The sequence below is a fragment of the Adiantum capillus-veneris genome, chromosome 19, assembly GCF_014529385.1.
Source record: "Adiantum capillus-veneris isolate H3 chromosome 19, ASM1452938v2, whole genome shotgun sequence".
Taxonomy (NCBI): Eukaryota; Viridiplantae; Streptophyta; class Polypodiopsida; order Polypodiales; family Pteridaceae; genus Adiantum; species Adiantum capillus-veneris.
In genome coordinates, this window is record NC_140949.1 from 107,664,229 (window position 1) to 107,687,033 (window position 22,805).

At 43.1% G+C, this 22,805-nt stretch overlaps 1 protein-coding gene across 3 annotated transcripts in view; it reads right to left on the minus strand.

The window, feature by feature from the left end:
* Positions 1–1,012: 1,012 nt before the first annotated feature.
* Positions 1,013–22,805, minus strand: part of LOC147434620 (uncharacterized) — a 101,329-nt gene continuing 79,536 nt past the window's right edge. For 2 of the 3 annotated variants that reach the window (XM_086491079.1, XM_086491080.1), the window contains 17 exons: positions 12,885–13,158; positions 12,696–12,798; positions 12,498–12,611; positions 7,001–7,250; positions 6,703–6,767; positions 6,295–6,390; positions 5,819–5,892; positions 5,686–5,727; positions 5,480–5,552; positions 4,471–4,607; positions 4,187–4,253; positions 4,042–4,107; positions 3,824–3,903; positions 3,668–3,755; positions 3,470–3,580; positions 1,660–1,777; positions 1,013–1,539 (listed from right to left, as the gene is read on the minus strand). In XM_086491079.1, the coding sequence (XP_086347205.1) occupies positions 1,394–1,539; positions 1,660–1,777; positions 3,470–3,580; positions 3,668–3,755; positions 3,824–3,903; positions 4,042–4,107; positions 4,187–4,253; positions 4,471–4,607; positions 5,480–5,552; positions 5,686–5,727; positions 5,819–5,892; positions 6,295–6,390; positions 6,703–6,767; positions 7,001–7,250; positions 12,498–12,611; positions 12,696–12,798; positions 12,885–13,158 (1,904 nt within the window). In that variant the 3' untranslated portion in view covers positions 1,013–1,393. Of the gene's footprint in view, positions 1,540–1,659; positions 1,778–3,469; positions 3,581–3,667; positions 3,756–3,823; positions 3,904–3,993; positions 4,108–4,186; positions 4,254–4,470; positions 4,608–5,479; positions 5,553–5,685; positions 5,728–5,818; positions 5,893–6,294; positions 6,391–6,702; positions 6,768–7,000; positions 7,251–12,497; positions 12,612–12,695; positions 12,799–12,884; positions 13,159–22,805 lie in introns of those variants that run through there. The other variant, XR_015185372.1, reaches the window with a different exon arrangement.

Sequence of the window (22,805 nt, forward strand, 5' to 3'; positions counted from 1 at the left end):
CAAAGACCATTCTCTCACATTTGAAAGAATCTACCTCTCAACGAGCGCATTTTCTGATGGCGATGTATGGTGGTTGCTTTAACGGTTGGTACTTAGTTGCATGTGCGGCGCATCGCCTCCTCTCATTGTGTCTGATGCCATGGGGCTAACGAGACTGATGCATTTGCTTCTGGATTGCCGTTGCTCCCACTCTTTCATCAACCAAGTATCCTTTGCTCTCCACCTTCATTTCCCCTCTAAAATATTTCACATACGGTTCTTGATTTTTAGAGTCCTCCAACTGCCACAATTTGCATTTGAGGTCTTCTTTAGTTGGGTCAGATTTTGGGTTGTGGACCATATGGCACCAACGTAACTTTCAGATGTTTCATGCCATGGAAATTGACAATTTTCCTTACTTCAGATTTTTGCTTGGACAAGCACTTTATTTTGATCATGATGTGTGAGACATCTCTTGAACCTTAAAGGCTTTACTTTGTTTCTAGTTTTCGAAGCCTTGGGATGCTTCGTCTTTTGTACCTCTTTTTTAATGTGGGTTTTCCTCCATTTGAGGTTTGAGAGAGAGAGAGTGAGAGAGCGAGAGAGCTTTGGAACCTATTGTGGTTATTTTTGTGGCAAATGCATGAGTTTGGAAGGATGGCATCTTGGCTACCGTACATATGGCATGCTTCTTTCACATGACTACTTTGCCATCTTGTCTTTGGGCTTTCTTTGTTGATGTCCAATACTAGTCTTCTAGCCTCTACACACACACACACACACACAGACTTGTGGGGCAAACTATATTGAACAAGAGACTTTCATGAGAAAGATATGATAGAGTAATTGGGGAACATTCTTAAATTCAATATATAGAGTCAAATAAATTCTAAACAGAAAGACTGATGATAAATAGGACACAGAATGCAGTGTGGTGATAGCCTATGGTATTAAGGTCATATGAGGCCAAAAAAGACTGTCGAACAACCAATGCAAGGAGACCCATTCAAGAAGAAACACAAGAATTAACCACTTTAAATTGCAAGCCCAAGGCTAAATTTAAACTCACCTATATAGTCATAAACAATGCCCACCAGAGATATTTTGGCCAATAAGGGCATCCCAAAAGTTCAGCTTTCTTAAAGTATTAGTGGGCTCAAAAATCTTCCAATTTTAGTAGGAAGAATATATGAAAGGCCAATACTTTGTGAGCACTTGTCATTTGACAAATGGCTAACTCTCACATAGGCAATGTCCAAATTGAGAATGACATTGAGATTAGATTTTTGCTGGGATTCTAAAAAGCAACCTTCAAATTTTAGCCAAATTTCTGTCAATTTTAGCCGAGCACGTGGCTGACATCTCACATACACGTGTTATGTGAAGCTGTGAGCCCATCTTGAATATACCATGCCTACTTCAGCACGTGCAGTGGAGCTGCAATGAATGACTTTCTCACCTGCTCTGAGATGGGTGTTCCATAGAGGGTGGTCCTCTGCTCTGGGTCTCTTCCAATGGAGCGTATAAGAGCTTCCATCTGTGTCGGAGAGAGCTCTTCACCTGCATCATGTCTTAGATTAAACCCATCTCTCTCAAGTTTTCACATGCCTTGGGGCATCAGATAAGTTTCAAAAGAATGTGCTTCACGTTGGGCTCAAAAGGCGCTTTTTGACACCTTACCATGGGAAGCTCCAGCTGCGCGCGTAATGCTTTCATTCATAAGTGAACCACCCATATCATTGCAACCAGCCATTAGCAATGCCTGTGCTCCAGAGGGCCCCATCTTCACCCACGATGCCTGTTTATCAGCAGGTTTTATACATAAATACTACATGCACCTAATACAAATCAATATAAACAACCACATAGGCACATCAGAGATAAGTAGTCTGCCATTTTCTAAACTAGAACTAAGAAATGACACACGCTTGTTTGATTGTATCATGTATGTATGTGTATATATGAAAATATGTGTGCGTGGGTGTGCATGCATATATTGGCATGGAATATACCAAATATACTAAACAGGATGTGCTAGAGCTTCAAGTTGATATTGAGAAAGCCTTTGATACTCTTAGCTGGGATTACATTGCCATGACTATGGCACAATTAGGTTTTGGATTGAGATTGCAGCATGTAGTATACTGTCTTTACCGTAATAGTGATGCTTTCTTGATACTTGGCTCCTTGCTTACTGCTAGTTGGAATTGAAAAAGGTCAGTTAGACGAGGCTTCCCTTTGAGTGCCTTACTTTATGTTGTGGCTACTCACCCCTTTCTTACATATTTGGATCATTTGTTGACTTCTGGTTCGCTACATGGTTTGCAATTGCCTCTTGGTAAATCATTTGTAGCACAAGCTTATGTTGATGATTCCTTGGTGTCTACTTCCTAAAGATGTACTGGACAATAGAGGTCAAGTGCTATCGTTTGTAGATGCTTGTGCTAAAGTTGGCTTTGGCTATCATTATCGTCCTTCATGGCGAAAGATTTAGGCTTCGTTGGCACCTTCTGAGCCTATTCCTCTGGATGATTCAGAAATATTGGCAGATTTGAGCCTATATTGAGCCGCCCTTGCCCATGGTCCTTTGTCTCTGCCTCATATTTTTGTGCATGTAGTCTACACTTTTCTCCTCCCTAGTCAATGGGCACATGATTACGCAAATAGCATTTGGCAAATGCATAAGCCTTTGTCGGTGTGGAGAAAACGATTCTTTTTGATATGGAATAGTAAGATGCTTCCAGTTCGGTCTTTTCTGGCAAGGCACCATGTGACATCCTCTCTTTGTTACATTTGTGGTGTGTCTATTGATATTGTTTCTCATTTATGGAGTTGTATTGTGTTTCGCAATTTTCTGGATCTTATAGCAGGGCTTCTTAGAGCTTGTTTCCCTAACATTTTTAGCTGTTTGGCATTCTTGCTGCTACTCTCATATAGCCTTTCTTTGCATAGCTCCAGTACTGGGAAATGTGGACGATTTGGCAGTCAAGAAATCAGTCTGTTTTTGGTGAGTCAGCAACTCAGACCTTTTCCATTTTCAGACAATCTTTGCATCAATCTCTTTATGATTGTCTGTCTCTACAGGAGAATGACCCACCATTGTATGCCCTTTTCTCAGATGTGTTTTGACTATGCCTTCACTATGAGCTTCGGCATTTCTTGTATATGATATACCCTGGGTTTCCTCATTTTGACTAGTAATTCACAAGTGATTTACCAGTGAGTGTGCACGTGTGCGTGCAAAACACAAATGCAACCTCCAGTGGTTGTTTCTACCGTTGGCAATAATCTTATTTTATCCAGACCCTCATACTTCACTGAGCACACACACAACAAAAGCACATCTACATAACACCTAGGTCCTATGCTTATGTTCCAAGGAGCCAGTAATTGCACACCTAAATTTCTACATCAGGGCCAATATCACCAATGCTTCACAATTCATTATTTGGCCATTCACCCAATAAATTCCAAGTTGTGAAATAGTAACCTGAATGTTGGTGATGTACGGATGTAGCACGAGTCGCGCAACAGCATGCATTAGAATGCATTCTCGCCTTGTAGGACCTTTCCTCGACTTTCCTTTTAAAAATAATGGGGCCTGCAAGTTACAAAGAGTTCTTACAAAAGGAGCAAGGTGGCCAAAATCATGGTGTATGAAGTATGCACAAAAAAATAAAGATGCTACCTCCATATGCACAAATGGGAGCGGAACAAACTCTGAGAAACCACCGGTATCTTTTTGCAACTCTCTCAGACGAAGCAAGTGTCTAGCCCTGTGTCATGCCCATGTCATACCACATCCTTGAACTCTTTGTTCAGAAATGCAAAGTGAAAGTTCTACCAGTGAAGAGGACCATCAATGTGACCAAACATGATTGTTGAGGTGCTTCTCAGACCTATAGCATGTGCAGCTCGCATTACCTGGATAAAATTCCGACAAGGAAAAGATGGATTTGTTAAGTCCTGGTATGTTTTTCAGCAGATAAAATTAAGGGTTCATCTGAAGCTAACCCAATGTTTTTGGTTCTAATACATAAAGAAAGAGAAGCGAGTGGCAACCTCCAGCCATTCCTGAGTATTGAGTTTGTCTGGACACAGGACATCTCTGATTTCGTCGTCTAATATCTGCTATCCACATAGAAGACATCTTATCAAGATCATTATGTTCTGCTTGAGATAAAACCAAGAATCATTAAGTTGTTACCTCTGCTGAAGTGCCTGGCAAAGACCCAAGCCCAGCTCTTTTCAGCTTGAGAAGAAAGTCAGAAACACTAGCAAGGACATTACAAGCTACTTCAGAAAAGCAAAGAGGGCTAAAGTTTATAAGAAGACTGTTTTCTCATGATTTTTAAGCTCCTAGTCTAGCAGCCGAGCACTTGTGAGAACTTCTGAAGCCAAAATTGCACTACACTGCATCAATCTACAATATTGCAGCTCAGAAAATCTACATTGTTTCGACCTTATTATTGAAAAAGAGTCATTAGTCACCTTAAGCCCAAGGTCTTCGCACCCTGATACACTTCGAGTGGTGAAAATGCATGAACATGGATATCTGGCACTGCTGCTTTTGCAGAATGAAGAATCTCTAAGTACGTCTCTCCAGTAAACTCAGGATGGATTCCACCCTACGTAAAAAAACAACTTGAGTTAGCTTTCAATCACTTTCAAATTTCACCCAAGTAAATGTTGCATATACAAATATAATGGTGCACGCCAGGCGCATGCGCTAGCTGCTGCTCCACGTATTGCCACGCATATCCCCCCACCCCCCCCCCCCCCCCCGAGTGAGGTTTGTTTTTGGCTTGCTTGCAGTTCGTTTCGATCATAAAGCCTCAGTTTGAGATGATTAGTATCCCTTTAATGAAGACAATAAAGGGTGGCACATGTTGGAGGTGTTGGTTTCTTGCATGTTTTCTTGGGTGAAAACAACTTATTGCATGTTGTAAGTAACACTGGGAAGGCCATATGAAATTTTCCCTTGTTATAATTTGCCACATTTCACCATGTCTTGCCAGCCAATTTGATAAACTTATCTGCACTTATATAAGTATAGTAGTCAAAATCAAACAATAGTAGGAAAGAAAAAGCGCACAATGTTTCATCTCTCTTCTTGGTTTTAGCAGGATCACCCTCTCTCACTTTTTTAAGCAGAAAATCAGGGCCCCCTCTATTCAGGGCCCTTCCGTATTTTCAACATGAAACCTATCATGTCACCCCTGTGCCTGTATACAAAGGCTACTGTATCAATATTCTCTCCGCAAACCAAAGGAGAGCAAAACAGTGCATTAGTAGGCTGGAACTGAAAAAACTTTATGATTTATGGGCATAGTAGAACACCCCAGAAATAGTAAGATTTTAAAATAGGATAAAGCCTTCAAGGGTAAGATCAAAGAATTCAAGGCATGTCTAGTTAAAATGACTTGGTTTCTGAGACCTTCAACTGCTAAAGGTTCGTGGCCATTGGACCACTTCATACTTCAATGTAGCTGAAACATACCTGCATGCAAATCTCTGTAGCACCTCTGTCCCAGGCTTCTCGAACTCTTCGTGCAATTTCTTCCGAAGGCAAACTGAAGGCCAAAAACGTGCAGCAAACATAAAAGCTTTTTATCAAATCATGACATAAAGTTTCCCCCATTGCAGCGAGATGTCCAAGCTCAACAGCTGATGTGAATAAACAAATTCTCACTCTTCTCAACTAACTTGTAGGCCTTGCCACGCAAAGTTTCATTAGATTTCCCTTTACTGCAAGGCCGAAATTCAAACAACTCAAGCTCAGAAAGATAGATGTTTCAACCTTGAAAATTAAGACAACTTTGAGCACACAAAGGCAGACCTGAAAGCACAGAACTGGCATTTGTAGCTGCACATGTTTGTGTAATTGATGTTACGATTGACAACATAACTTACCTGCATTGGAGTTTTGTCACACCATTACCAAAAAAAGGTTTTTCCACACCATTAGAAAACAAAAGTTAATCTTCTTTGCTAAATTTTTTATCAAGAACTTGCTACAAGGGCTTGCTTGAGAGTTCAAATGGCACCTTCAACATAAATGATTAACCATTTTTCCCATTGGATGTAGAACGAAAAGTTATCAAAAAGAGGGCAATCAGGGGAGTTGTTTACTTTCTCCCACGAGTTACATCTTCTAGGAAACATGTAAACTAGCACAAGCTAAAATGTGTATGTTTCAATAGCAATGCACTTCCTACATCATAACCAAGCAAAAGTATGGCAGATATCACTAGCATGAACTACTTTGCAGTAAGTCTAAGTAAAAATAAGGCAGAGTAAAACGGACAAATTCACCTTGCTCCCATTGATTGATGATCTCAGCTGATTGGCTGCCACACAGATCTGCCTGAAATCCTCTCCCACGCAGCTGAAGAGTTGCACAATTTCAGCCTACAAGCAACACACACCACCAAAATGACCCCTGAAAGATGCATCATGCTGGCATGATGTGTATGTAGAGAAAGCTACAAACAAATTAAGTGTGAGATTAATAGTTAGCCTGAGTAGTTTTTCTAAATAAAAGCATGAAGAAACTATTGATGGATCACATGTCCAAGGGGAGGTACATATACTTCAAAGAAATGGAGCCCAACTGACCAGAAACTTTCAACATACAAGCAAATCTCCATACTTCTTTATAGCAAACATTATTCTAACCAATGCATCTTTGCCCTAAGAATTTGCTACTAGGTGGAGCTAAACCTCTTTTAGAGTCAACCCAGCCAACGCCCGTTCCAGTATATTGTTTAACACCGCATTTGAGAAAACTGAAAAACAATAAATAGAAACGCCAATCAAGACTTGAATTGTACAACTGATCCTGTGCAAATATTAACCTTTCTGTAGAGGTAAAGATAGACACAGCATAGAAATAAAAAGGACTAGATAATTGGAGAAAACCTTACTCATAACACACATGTGCATGCCCTTGCTATAGGCATGAATGTAATCAATGTTACTTAAATCCAAATTTGGCTGAAAAAGCACACAGAAATTTCACCTTGAGTAGAAGTAGCTGGAGGTGTGAAAATGCTTCCGTCAATACCAACAGATATATTCACTTCAAAAAGGGGGTCGTTTTTTAATGAGTGAATTGATGCAGCAACCGTGGAAGTCTTGACGGCATCATGATCACTTAACAAGAAGAGCTCTCCAAAAGACTCCTTAGCGATCCCTGGTGACCAAGCCTCTCCACGTGCAAAGCCAAGACTGTTTGAATTTTTCAGAACCCAACTTGTTATACCTTGATCCTGAAAACATTTGCAAGGGAAACAGTAAACCGTTAAAAATGAATTCCTATTTAGCTGTTTCAAACAACTGCATAAAGGATTTCTTGATTAACTTCTATGTGTACATAGGAGTGAAAATTATTAGCAAAGAGAGAGATAAACAAAGATATATGACATCTCTACAATTTACGACCGAAATGGCCCATGAGACCCAAGCAAAGTGTCACAACAGTGAAGCATAATTATGTAGTAGGGAAAATGTGACGTGCTCCGTGCTCTGTAAGTGGGTGTCTCTTCGTGCAATGTGCACAAACTCTCACTTACAAGAAACTGGTCAACCAAGGCGAACTGGCTCTAGGCACAGAATAACAACATCCACAACCAAATACGTACCCTACTACATCTGTTATGCCTCGTCTTCAACACAATCAACTACACATATACTCGAACACCTTCTGCAATTAAATAAGTGCTATTAGGACATACTTTCTCTATCAAAAAACCCGACATGCATACGTCAAGCTCAAAACCTAGACAAAAGTACTCTCTCACATAGCCAATCACAGATTGACCCGCAAGCTTGCAAAACTCCACACGCACAAGAGTTTTGAGTTGACCTTGGCTTTTTTCTAGAATGAATCTTCCATGGCTGGAGTTTTGTTCTTTCCAAGTATTTCTTTCCCTTCAAATCATCTACGATTTGCTTGACTTGCTTGCGAACTCTCACAGGCATAGGCCCGACGCTTTCCTAGCCGCACTGCTAACTTCTCGACACCGTGGCCTGAAACAAGTTCACGTTTCGGTTACTTCTCCTAACATTATTGCACATTTCGGGGTTTCAAGGTTTCAAAGCTACGAAAACGTTTTTATGTCACACTGCTTGAATGTAACCACTCTCACCTAGCACACCATGTAAGATCTAATCCGAAGTAACTTGCTTGAGAGTAATCTTTGAAGGAAGAGGATCAAGTCGATACAATCCACACAATTGCACCCCTCTTAACATCAAACTGACATCCAAGCTAAAGAGTTTATCTCGAATCGACACCCTCTGCTCATCAAATACAAGCACCATGCCAAGTCTCCAAAGCTCATACACTGACAATATGTAGGAACCAAGACGAGGCACAAAAAAAAGCACAGGAGATATACATTCCCTCTCTATCGTTTGGCCCCTTTTCAGTATTCCTTGGATGCACCATCCCTCACCCTCACCCTCACACATTCAAAGATTAGCACACTTCTCAAACATGATCTCTGTCATAATAATCGATATCTAATTCTCCTAAATGATTTTCTCATATTAAACTGATCATTTAATGTGGGGAAGTGCCAGGGGAGAAAAAGCTAGAATATTGGTTAAGCTAGCAAACCGGCCACAGTAGGGATCCAAAGGAGGGAAAATAGGGATCCAAAAGGGGGGCCATCTGCAAAAGAGCCATGTGCAACAATGGGCTAAAAAGACCCTAAGGTTCAGCCCATTAAGACTTCCAAAATGCTAAGGTTCCAAAATTCAAAGGTTGTGTCCAAAGGTCAACCCTAGGGGAAATTGGATGCTTTGTGTGTAACTAAAAAGTCTTTGCATATCCCTACATGGGAGGGGGCGAGCCCTTCTTCTAGGGGATGAGAGAGAAAGTCACACACACACACACACACACAGGCTCCCTTTACACAAAGGGAATTAGGGACACATGTCAGCTCTCTCGCCCAGATGCCCACAAGGTGTGCCCAATTCCTATTGGATGGCCTTGGAGGTGGACCAATGAGAATTAGGCTAGAGTAAATCTAGTTTAATTAATTTAAAAACACTTAATAAAAGAACCAATGAGAATTAAGTCTCCTAGAAGACTATTGGACAGTCTCCGAAGGGGTCCAATGAGCATTCAGGAGCCCAATGGCTTGCCTGATTCCTATTGGCCAGGAGGCAAAGGGGTCCAATGAGAGTTTAGTTTAATTATTAAATTACCTAAAGCTCTCACAAAAGGGGAAAGGGGACACATGTCAGAAGGCTATCACTTATGCTGCTTAATAGCCATTGTCTTGACTTGGGGAGGTCCAATGGAGAGCCTGCAAGAGCAAATAGCAAGAGGGCTCGCCCAAGAGAGAGAGGGGGCTGATTTTTGCAAGGCATTATCACACACACACTCACACAATCTCATGTGTGAAGAAAGAGAAGACTATCTCTTCCCAAGCTTTAATGGAGACCTCATCACCTACTCCAAGCTTGTGAGATAGAAGCCTACATCGACACACTCTTGGCTTGTGGATGCAAATCCAACCAAGAGCCAAGCTTCAATGCATGCTCATCTCCTCTACCAAGCTAATTACTAAGCTAAAGCTATGCTAATATGAGTGATTATGTGAGGAGATGTACATCTTTCTCGTAAGATACTCCTTCTTCCTCTCAATCTATTCTCATACCCTGCTAGCTCTCACCATCTTCGAAGGTGTGTGAGGTCTTGGGTCTGAGAACGGGAATAATTAAAATTGTGTTTACTAAGTGTTTTGCTTAGTGCATGAATCTTTCATCTTCATTGCACTAGCTAGTCTTGAAGGAACACAAAGAATTGTATTGTACAATGTCTCTCTGGATGGGAGAAACCATAATACAAAGCCTTTTGGAGGGGGGACCGGCTCCATGCAAATCCGGTCCTCAACTGTTGTCAATAGCTTAATTTCTCTCTCTTTTGAAAGTATTGTTGATGCCATCTAACTAGGTGTTATGCTTTTTGTTGCTCTCTCCACCCAAGCACTCTTGTAATTCTCATTAGGAATCTATTCTAATGAAATGCCCACTATGTTCATGCTAATTTCCGCTACACATAAGTTTTTAGACCATTAAATGTTACAATCTCATTCAGCTTGATAGTAGTAGGACTTGATTGTCTCCGTCACATGAGTTAGGGACGAAGATGGCGTTTTATTGAGACCATCTTCTCCGCAAGATAGACGATGGGTTTATCTCACATCCCAAGTATATGGACATCCACCTATCTCATGGCATTAGATGTGTTACTGGTCAGCTATGCACCTCATCTCACCAATTGGAGATAGAGACCGGCCGATACAAAGGTATACCCCCAGAGAAGAGATTATGTCAGGTTTGCTAGAGAGAGCCAGAGACAGAGGAGCATTATATCTACCAATGCCCAACATACTACGATATCTACAAAACGTTTTCATTGCTTATTCAAAGAGGGATTTGGCCTCTTATTCAGCATCATGGACTACTATGATTAGAGGTGCCTAGGTCTCTTCTTGCTTGAGATCTGTAGACTCGGAGAGACTACCCTCAAGGGCAGAGGACCTACACATAAGGAATCCATACAGAGGCACTTGCACAGGATAGGAACCCAGTGTGACCCCAAGACCAACTGAAACAGCCTATCCTGTGCAAGTGACATTGTAGTAGGCTACAGATTGCTCGCCAAAAGACCACTCACCATCCCCAAGAGTGGTGATATAGCTATTTGTAGACTTTGCAAAAGCACTAGTAGTGATATGTACACTAGAGAAGATGAAGATCCTACTATCTATTGGTGCTACGATGACAGCGAGGGCGGATAGAATGGCGGGTATGGGGATATAGCTTTCCTAATATCCTCTACTCTGAGAGTCGCCCCGTTTAGCTTTTGAAAAGTGAGTAGCAACGCCCACAGTTTAGCATTTGATTTATTGCCAACTAGATCGGCTTGTGCTAGACGTTGAAAACCAAGGTGAACCAGTTGTTGCTGATAGAAATATCCTTCAGTAAGGCCAAGGTACCTATAGGTGATTGACCATAAGCAATGGAGTTTGAGAAACAACACCTAATGGTCGAGGCACCTAGAGGGTGGAAATCTTTTCAGTGAGGGCTGTCGACTGGTGCAAATCATTTTCTTAATATGCTTCATTCCACAACCTTTTTGAACTAGGCTCGTGGTCGGACCTATTGTCATTGCTGCACCAAGGGAAGCGGATGTTTCCTGCTCCGACGGAAGTTGTTGCTCTTTGTTTCGAGTTGTCAGATTGTGACTTAGTTGCATCAAACACTTTCTCATGGTTGCAGATATGCAAAATGACATGCCCAAGACGACACATAGCTAATCAATTAATTAATCAAACATCAGTGTTCAAGTCTCTCACGTCTAATCTACAGCTTTCAATCTTAAGAGCACAGCTAAAAAGGATGAAGTACTAGGTAGTAGCAGTAATCCTCACACTGGTATCAGAGCAAATTTTTTCGGGCCCCGAAGGTTGTGAGCCTCCCCCCTCGCCGTTACACTCTAACCCTCGCCCGGAGTTGTATGGAATTTGAAGAGCAGTGGCACACACACATACGAGCATGAGGTAACTTGAATTTTTTATGTTCCACTTCTATAAATAAAGGATAGAACACAATTGTGTGTGTGTGGCATACCCTGTGCGTTTCGAGAACCTGTCTGTTGGTGTCTCTGCGAATGCCCTTTTCTCGGGTTGTACCCCTTTGAACCCGCACTTGCACCTCTTCATACACACCCTGCCACCTCTTCTCCGTGCTTGCACCCTTCCCCCAAGAGATGTGCCCCTTTTCACAACTATTCTCCACATGCTCGGCTACTGAATCATTGAGTCAACCTTTCTCTGGTGTTTTACATGAAAATACTAGCAGGGCAAGGCATTTAATTTACCCAATTTTCTTTCAACTTACATAAACACCATTAGAAACAGCCAGCGATTCCCTTTTACGCACGTTGCTCCTTCTTCCTCCCTCCACTGCTGGCTTCATATGCACCTTCTGCGCATGGGGCATTTCGCAATCATGGCCGATAAGAACCATTGGGTACCCCAATTTGGTACATACCAGCATTATCTGGCAGAGATCTGAAGGATGGCTATCAGCGTGTTAAGAGAAGAGAGCAATTACAAGTCACTCTGCTCAAGGGCACATCATTCTACTTGGTTTACACATCTGATATTTGGAGGGATGGGGATGATTATGCAAGAGGGTTGTACGCAGTGTGCACTACCTTTGTGGCTCCATTCTCCCAATTGTCAAGCTTTGTTTACTGTTTCCTTGGGATTGATGTGCTTCACAAGATAAGCTTCTAGCCAACAACTCCAAAAAACCATACTGATGCACTACTGTACTCAACCAATAGTGACAAGAACTCGTGACAACCAAAATTGGCAGTGATTCCCAATCGGCTCCAATAAAAAGGTCACAAACACGTGTGCAAAAAACTCAGCATAAAGCTCATCAAGATTACAAGACTTTGTAAAGACAGCTCATAAACTACAACCCCTTACCAGCCATTTTGAGGAATCTTGAATAAACTCTGGATATATGGCAAGCCTTGGTACAAGCACTTTCCCTGCTTTTGCAGTTGCTGCTGCTAGGTGAGATAGGTGAGGCCATGGGGCCTACAAATAAACAACATTTCATGTCAACATTTTACCTGGAAATAGGGTTCATTGAAAGATTACAACGTCATAATCTCATAAAACCTCTGGATTAACCCAGTCCTTTGTCACTGGAGAAATGCCACCCCAGTCGTTGATGCCTGCTTCTATGAGTGCAACCCATTCATCACCACTACTCCTGCCTTCACTGCCACAGTTGTAGTTTAGCAGATTGAAGCATTTACTCAATACCATTACAATGCTAAGGTTGTTCTAGGAACTATAATTAATAACCTTGGGGTTAGATTTGGTGGAGCTTGAATGTTCATTGAAGGTCCAAAAATCAAGCGGGCCATTGCGATTGTCCACTGCAACTCGTCTAAAGACGGTTCAATGGCATGCTCCATACGAGTTCCCTTTTTTGCACAAAAGTTTTGGATAATCAGCTCTTGTATGTGCCCATGTTCTTCATGAACCTTGCGAAGTTCCAATAAACTTAGTATCCTCTCCTCCCTAGACTCTCCAATGCCTACCAGCAGCCCTGATGTGAAAGGAACCTTTTCTACTCCTGAAATGTATGAGAGAACCATAGATGTAACAGAAAAATTTTCTTAAAGCATAATCAGGGAAATCGGAATATAAACTATTGTATCTTCCCTCTTTCCTTTTGAAAAAAGCACTCGCATAGAGCACCTAGGCCAAAAACTTTTAAATTAGAGTCAACTCCATTTGTAAAACATGAATGATACTCTGAAACATCCTCATTAAGTTATTCACAAGAGAGAAAATGTGAGCAGTCATGATATCTTCTGAGGATCATATCTGACTTTATCAATTAAGTAAAGTGTGTTGGCTGTGTGTGTGTTGGTGTGTGAGCATACATGTATAGCTATGTGAGAATGGGTGTGAATCAATGGCCACGATTGAAGTTATAGGCATCACCTGAAGTTAAGATAGGCACAATAGTAGACATGCTCCAAGTACCCTCATAGATGGCTCGGTTGAACATTACTGCAAGAAGCCCTGCAAGCATATCTCTAGCATGTATAAAATGCTGCCATCAATCCATCATGATCATATGCTCTCCTCATCCTCATCCTGTCAATGGCTTTCTTTACCATCTCATCGGTAAAGAAAGTGCATGTCTATAGGCATGGCAGGGTCGAGTAGAGACTGCTGCCTTGAACTATGTAAAGAGATGTTGCATATGCGCCCCAAATTTCGGCTAATGTGATAGCCGGTGGGGGGAATGCTCATGAAAAAATCTCCATGCCTCCCCTGAGTCCTAGCTCAAGAATAACCTATACAACAACTCCTCTAACCGAGCACAATAAGTCCTCTTAACTAAGCACTCGAAGGCTGACTGTCTATGAGTAATGGCTCCAAGGAGCACCTCTCTCTGGAGTGTGGCTCTCGTCTCTCTACACTCCTCATCATACCAATTGTTCTGGGACATACTCCTAGAACGTCGTTTGTGCCTAGGTTGGGTGTGTGGGTATGCCTCTACTACTGCATCATGTAGAGTCTCTGTCAATATCTGGGTAAGCTCCTGTAATGGGTGTCCCGGCTCCTCTATGGCCAAGCATATGTAAATACTATCCATGTAGACAAAGTCAATATACCTTCATAAGTTCAAACTAGCATGAACTCACGAATTATAAGAGGGAATAAAGTACTCATAAAACTATAAAAGCAAGAGACACACGAAAAGAAAAGAAGAAAAAAGAAACTAAATCACTTTATTTGCTACGAAACAAAACTAGATAAAACAAAGCATTATTAACTTTATAATGTTTCTAGAAAAGGCATGCGCAAAATAAGTTGACACAGCTTACTTTGCTAAAACTTAAAACAAGTACTCAACTTTAAACAAAAAAGGATAAGGCATCCTAAAAACTTAATCCTAGAAATCAAACTTCACACAACAACTTCTAAAGGAAAAAATTCTTGAGTCCAAACGCAAGCTAAATACGAAATCAAAAAATGGATACTACTACAAACCTACGAAGAAAAGGCTACGAATAACCAAAGAAGTACAAAGATTCAAACTTGAAGAATAAAATTATCACCTTTATCATGCATAGCTTGGACAACAGCTATGACATCCCTACTTACGTCGTCAGTGCCCAAGAGTCAATCTCCAATGTAAAGGTGTATCGAGTATCCATAGGTGTCTAGGCCAAGAGAGCTGTACTAAACTAGAATGAAACTGTAAACGTGAGAAGGGTATGATCCACTACTACCCCAACAAGCCTGGCACCAACTGTAAGATCCTAAACAGGTGGTATAAAACTAGGATAAGTTATAACTTAGTCCATTGTGCTAGGCCCATGTCTGCGAGGAAAACAAGTGAACCCATTCGCTACTGGAAATCTCTGTAGGCCGTTCAAGATGGCCAGTCCATGTGCAATCCCCATGTCTGTCGAATATCTCGCATACTCATTATCACATATCCTGTGAGCACCTGGCCAATCCCAAATCACTGACATCAGCTCTCTTAACATCTCCTCTATGGTGTCATAGAAGGTTGTTTGAGAGGGGCCTGTCTTCGCATTGAAGTCCCCTAGGAGGATGGCATCCCCATCCCTAGAGAACTCCCGTATGTCCTCATCTAAAATGATGTATGGTGACTGCCCCTTTGGGCGATGTCACGAGGCTGTGACAACCACTGACCTTAGTTGTTGGTTTCTTTCCCTTGATTTTTTAAAAAAAATTGGGACCCTCTTTTTGAATCCAAAAATGGGCAGACATTGTATGGCTAGTGTAAAACGGCAGGCAACCGAGAATTTCACCCAGAGCTGTAAAGGCCAGGTCGCCACCTGTTGGTCGGGCAATCGGCACTAAAATCCGAGCAATAAAAGGTTGGCAAGGCTCAATTCAAAGTCATTTAAGCCCCCAAGTGACACTTTATAAGTTGGTGGGTACTAGGAAATTACTCAACAGAGGCAAACTAGACACATGGCAGCTTCAAGTCGATTCTACATGCCACATCAGCTTGGGGTGCCCATTTTTGAGAGAGGAGGGTTGCTTCTTCTTCATTAAGTGCCTACAGTGTGTGTGTGAGTAGTGGGTGCAGATCTTACAACTTTAATGGAAAGCTTGCCTTCTCCTTTGTCTTATGTAGCACGATGGTTCCACTCTCATGCACCTCTCTCTCCTATAGATTATAGAATCGTGATGCCCAGCTCAAGGGCTATTCATCTGTATGTACAGTTGTGTGGGTTCATGCTCGATTGTGGAGGCAAGAGCCTCTTGCACAGGTACTGGATTAGCTAGCGGCTAAAATTCCGTAGATACGAGTTGTTTCGGAGAGATTTCACACGAGAAATCTCGTCCGAATCAAAGGGCAAGTAGCCCTACACGTGCGGGAGCTCGAGGGCTTGCTACGATGCGACCGGCACACGAAACGGAGCCCGAAACAGAAAACTATCGCCTGCTGTGTATTTTTGCAGGTTTAGGGTTTGACCCTTTTTGATCCCTAATACCCCTAGGAGCTTCGGGGAAGCTAGGAAATCACTATACAGAAGTTCGGGTGCATTTTCAGGGCCAAAAACAGAGAATTCCGCGTGCTGTAATTTCTCGCCATGTTTGGGAAAGTGCTCAAATGCGCCGAGAAAATCACCTTTTGTATGGGGATTTTGTCTGTGAAGCTACAGAGAATTCAGCGTGCTGTAATTTCTTGCCAGGTTTGGGAAAGTGCTCAAATGCGTCGGGAAAGTCAGTCACCTTTTGCATGGGGATTTTGTCTACGAAGCCTCTTACAGTGATTATGTTGCCGAAATTGCGCTAGAGTAGGTCATTTTCAGCCCAATAAAAGTGGGACAGCTCGTAGGAACTAACAAGATTTTCTCCAAAGTTTAATTGGATAAAGGAATACCGAAAGGGGCGCCAACGATTGGGGCCAACGGGGTGTCATTGTCTGCTTGGAATCACTCTAGTTGCCAAGCCGTGGATTGTTTGAAGGTTGAATTTTCCAGTCACAAGTTTACTGGAGTATTTGCTTTGCTTCGTAAAGTTCAAGTAAAGATCGAGTTGACAGAGCGAATGACACCAAAGAAGAGGGTTCATCTTCACAGGACAGACAGGCTGTTCCTCCAGTGTTTGAGGTTGACAAGGGTTCACGGCCACCACTGTCTGTACCTCTTGTTGATGTGAATGCTCCACAAGTTCAAGGGTTTATGACTGGGCAACTAGACGAGGATGCGCTTAAGACATAGTTGGCTGCTGTTGTAAATGTGTTTCCTTGGTTGGTGCAAAATCACAGGCAGGCTCCACGAGTGTCACAGCACACAAGGCAACTTTCTCACGCATGAGAGCCCGTTGAGTCTCAGGGAGCACTCTCATGTTGCGGAGTCACTTGAGGCTCCAAGACAAACTCCTTTTGTCCATGAATAGGTGGTTAGGACGCATATTCCACATGCTTTACCAGTTCAGCCACCTTCCAGAGCCCAACTATTGGATTAAATAGACAAGGAGTCAATTTCCAAGCTATGCATCAGGTTTTTCCACACCCACAGTAATCTTGGGTATTTCGGGGGTGGATCTATGTTTTAAAGCATGGCTGGTTATGCGCCTAGAAACCAGCACTACATGCCAGGAACAATCTTTGGGGGTATGCCGGGCATGATTCCAAACCCCATGTATGGTAGCATTAGCCTCCAGCAAGGGTTTCAATGCAATCAGTGCCAGTTTGGGGTGTTGCAAGTCACTTTTAGGATGGCTGTTTTTTCCGACCAACACGCACAGATCGCACTAGGAAACCAAAATGCCAATGGCCAAGGGGCACAAATAATCTCCACCACTATCCCATGTTGCAAACAATTTTCTATGATAATTTGGGAGTGCTGGACAAGCCAAAACCATACAAGGAGGTGGTGCAACTATCCTCCAGCAGTTTGATACGGCGGCTTATGCAGGGGGGAATTTTATAGAGGCCTCCAAGGTTAGGAAAGCTGCCACCTTCTTGAAAGGAAACGCGCATTCATGGTGGACGACCTTGTTGATGCAAGGACAAGCACCCGTCACATGGGTTTATTTCAAGCAAATGTTTGCATCGCATGGCTGTCAGATGAATTCGAAGTCGATGTCATGACGGATTGGCACCAACTCAATGCGGCTTCTTGCAAAAGCCTAGAGGAGTACAATCGGAAGTTCTATAGAGCGTAACTTCCTACAGGATTGTGCCACAGAGCAGATTGAGAAGTATTGTCGTGGATTGCCTAAAGGGCTTAGAAACTATTGTACAAAGAACAAAGTGGCTACCCTTACCCAGCTTATGGAAGTTGCTAACACTGGTCATGCCTTGTTGAAGGGAGAGGACAGTGGGTTCCAAGGCAGCCCAAGAAAGGGGGCCAGCCCCAAGAAAAAGTCAGCAAAGAAGCCCTTTGTGAAAGCGACTCCCGAAGCGTCCCAGGGGTCAGAAAAGGCCAAGAAAGCTAAGGACTCAGCCAAAACATCTGCTGGACAAGCAATGAACCAAAAAGGGAACCTTTTGTGTGCAAGTCATTCGAAGAGAAGAAGGCCTTGATGGCTGAGAAAAAATGCTTTATTTGCGAGCAGCCTGGTCATTTTGATGCAGATTGTCCACAGAGGAAGAGGCAAGCTAACTCAGAGGACAAAGACTATAAGAAAGGGAAGAAGCCGAACCCCACGACAGCTTTAGTGCCAGATATGGTGGGTGATAGACCGAACTTGGATGCTAGTGAGTCAAAAAGAGCATGGAGTAAAGTTAGGGATCAGATAGCACTTATTTTCTTTGATCCAACTGCAAAGGCAAAACTTTATCTCACCAGAATTGCTATCAAATTGGGCATTGTCACAAGATGGGCACCACATGCCAATAGAAAAGAACAGACTGAACAGACTTTTAACACTTCAATAACAACTGAACTGAAAAAGAGAGACGACACGCGACACGGAGTGGCGGAATTCCACCCAAGAGAGTATTGGCCCCAAACCTTGGCACCCCTTTCGGTATTTCATTATATTGCATCAACTCACTACAAGCTGGTACTCCAGACTCTGCACCTTCTCTAGGAAGCATGCCATAGAATGAGCCCTAACCTCATATTTAAAGGCCCTTGGCCTGAAAAGCAGTTTACATGAAAAGCCTTCAAACTCAAAAGCTTTTGGTCCAAAAAGCAATGCCAAAAGCTGCCAACGTAATTTATAGAAATCTATACAGCTTGCCACGTCATTAGCCATCGTAGAACGCGAAAATCCATACAACCTGCCACGTCATCAGCCATTGTAATTTTTGAAAATCTGCCACGTCATCAGTTTGTGTGTGTGTGTGCGGGTCCTGCTTTATTTTAATCCTTTGTCACTTGGGGCCCCATCGGACGGGGTCCCCATAAGTTGATAGGACTTCTTCTTCTGTTACTTGTTCTTCTTAGGGTTTAGGCCCCTCGGCCGACATTTGCAAGTTGACTCCCTTCTTCAAGGCTTTGACACGTCAACAGTTTGTGACATCTCCTCTTCTTGAAAGAGAGTAATCGTCCGCGATTACAGCATATGTGCAAAACAACTCAAGTTAGCTCAAAAATTTCCGAGGGTCATTCCGAGGGACAATCGGTTTGCTCTTTTTGTTAAGGAGTTAGCTTCTCCTTTCGGCTCTTTTAATCAAGGAGTTAGCTTCTCCTTTCGGCTCTTTTGATCAAGGATTTAGCTTCCCCTTTTGTCCAGATTGGAACTCTTGATATTCGGGCATAGTAAAATTAGCCATCACACCCAAACCGTACTGATCTTCCACGGGCGTCTTGATGCACTAAAATTACATACCCAGGCAATCTCATCCAATTAAGAATATTCAACAGTTGGCACATCACAATGCAACACAAATGCTTACATATGCATGTTACAAGACATAGAAACATAAAGCCGTCGATGAACATTCCCCCCGCAAATAACCATCCAGGTTCGGGCCATGAGTTGTTCAACGACTCCCTCATCACTCCTCCCGCAAATAACCTAAAAAGGTCCGGGCCATGAGACATAGAGGCCTTTTACAACCAAACGCCCCCCAGACCACCGCTTGCATCGTTTGGAGGTGCTGAGAGTAACCACCGCTCAGACTTCTTAATACTCCTCTCGCATAACCATCCAGGTCCGGGCCATGAGTAACAACAACAATACTCCCCCCGTAAATAACCACAAGGGTCCGGGCCATGAGTAAAAACAACACTTTTCAAGCATTCAATACTCCCCCCGCAAATAACCACAAGGGCCGGGCCATAAGTATGAACAAGCATTCTCAAACATCATTTCTCACTACTCCACCCGGGAGTAAAATCACCAATCATTGAAACCAGTATTAAAACCAGAGTCAAACAATTCAAATCGGCACCAAGACACGCTCAAAACAGATACCATCCATTTCAAACAAATTCCAAATAGGATCACCAAACAAGTTCTCAAACAAAACTCAAACTTAAAAGCAATCTCAACATCAATCGAACTCGAAAAGTCGACTGACTTTCCATCCTAAAACCTGCACCACAAAATTAGATTTAGATTCCTTCCATAAGGTCGTAGCCGAGCACAGCATGGTCCATCAGCTCTTGGACAGATAATGTTCCTCTGGCGGCGATAGTAATTCCAAGATAGCAATCGCACTAGACCTCCAAGGTCATCTACTCGTGAAGAGCCATCTACTGAGAGATGTCGAGAAATTTCAAGTTATAATATGTTAGGGTTTCCATGGCAAGCATTTCAGGATACTCCACTCTGCCAGAAGTTGCACTCCAAAGGAAGATGTCAAAAACCATATAACTTCGGGCAAAAATTTTCTTGAAAGCTTGCCAAGTACTTGGAGTATGCTGCTTGGTAGCTATCAACATCTGCATAGCACTACCTCTGAGAAAAGAACTGCCTCGAAACAAATCTTGGATCCTTCTCTTGCAAGTGATCTTAATGGCTTATGCCCTGTAAGACATGAACGGTGACGGGAGCGCGCCCGATGCACGATGAAGTAAGGGTGGGAGTGGCTAATAAGTCCGGGATGGCGGGCGAAGATACCTCAAATAAAAATCCAATAGCTCTGTCTATTCTTTTCTAGGACCGGTATACTTTCAGAAAAGCACACGCCTGATGCTCTGATACCACTGTCACAAGACGGGCACCACGTGCCAATAGAAAAGAACAGACTGAACAAACTTTTAACACTTCAATACCAATTGAACTGAAAAAGAGAGACTACACGCGACATGGAGTGGCGGAATTCCACCCAGAGACTTGTAGCAAGCTACAGTGTCACTTTCACAGGACAATTAGTACAATTTGGACTTTACAGTTGGTCTTTGGTTGGTCAGTTCACACTAGACGGTCGGTTCACACTAGACGGACTCGCTGGGCAATGACACGTGGCAAGGATACGGTGGTCTAGTGGACATCGTGGCCAGGCCACAACCACCACTCAGTGGAGATAGACTTAGGTGCTGTCATTTATGAGCCGTTGGTGGCTCTTTATGGTTGTATATAAGAGTAGTAGCGGTTTGGTCATCATTATTTTTACGTAGTCGTCTAGAGTGAGTCTATACACAGAGCACGTCTTCACCATCCCTGCACATCTGAGCCTCGACACCCCATTGTACCTGAGAGTCCAGGGCTGGAGCTGAGTGTGCTGCCACGCCAGAGTCTGTATCAGTTCTTTGAAATAGTCGAGTCATTTGTTGTGGTCTACTATTGCTGTTGTGCCTCTGTGAGCTCAGTTGTTGTCTATTGTTTCTTGTTTTCAGTATGTTTTGAGTGAGATTGTCACGCACATTTCACTGAGGAGCACCCACTATAGAGAGCACGACACACTATCTGCGCTACAAGTGCTCTCATTTTGGCGACCACGGTGGTACCTCAACTGAAATCTTACTCTGTGAGGTACAAATCATGAAGCTAGTTGGGTCTATCTAGCTTCGTCTACCTTGACTTGCACTGTTCTCCTCTCGCCTAGTCCAATTGGTCTAGTCATCTCTCGCCCTGGTCCAACCAGTCCTCCTCCCTAGTCTAGTCCTCCTCGTCCCTGGTCCAGCCTGGTCTAGTCATTGGCCTGGTCTAGTAGAGTGTAGACCAGTCTTCAGCCAGTTCAAGGTTTTCTTGCCCAAAGCTTGGTTGGATTGGTGGTCACTGCATGACACATACAAGGCGGTCAGTCGAGCGTCAAAGCGCACTACTGAGTCCTCTGAAGTACTACAACAGAAGACGACCCTTGGTACCTGTTAGAAGTCCATCAATCTCATCACCCATACCTCCACACAGGACATCCCCCATTCCTCCATCCGATTCCACATCTTCCAGATCACCTTCTCCAATAAAGCTCTCTCCTATTCTGCTACAGCAGGCTATTGAGCAGCAGGCTCCTAAGCAAGGGGCCATGGAGGCTTTGGCAAGTGTTTTGGCCAAGGTGAACATCAAGTTCCCTACCTTCAAAGGACTCTCTTTAGAAGATGCTACGACCATGCAAGGAGGTTTGTATCTCTCTGTAGGGGTCGTGGTCTTAATAGAGAGGATGCTTATTTGGTACTCTTTCCATCTACCTTGGATGGCTTAGCAAACAAATGGTACAGCCAGTTTGCAGAGAACCATTTTGCAACTTGGGCAGCCTTAAGACAACAGTTCTGTGCAGCATTCGGGCCAGGTGACTATCAGGAGAAGGTTTTGGATGAGTTGGCCAACATGGTGCTCCAGCCAGAGGAGACTTTTGCAGAACTTATGACGAAAACAAAGTCTCTGGTTGCCAAGCTTCCCTAGCAACCCGGTGAATTTATGGTTAAGAAGTGGGTAGAGAAGGCGCTTCCCAAAACTTCTCAGCAAAAACTAAGAGAGAATCTCCGACTCGACGCCACTCTCGAGGAGTTCATCAAGGATAGAGGGGGCTAGGAAGCTGTTCACCAACCCCCCTCACATAGAGACTCCCTCTATGTTTTCGGAAAGTCCTACTGATCCATTGACTTCTTTGCGCAGAGAACTTCTTTGCGCAGAGAACTTGAAGCACTAAAACTACAACGCGCTCTCCAAGAAGAGAAATCAATCTCTCTTAGACAAGAGAAACCACCACATCTTGAGGCTTTGGATCAAATCAAGAGAGAGCTAGAAGAGCTTCGGTCTCAGCAGGAGACTAAAGCTATGGTATGGTGCAGCTCTTGTCGCTCTCCAGGACATCCTCCACAGGACTGTCTCCTTCAGGCTTATTGCCACTTCTGCGAAAAATCTGGGCACGAGGAC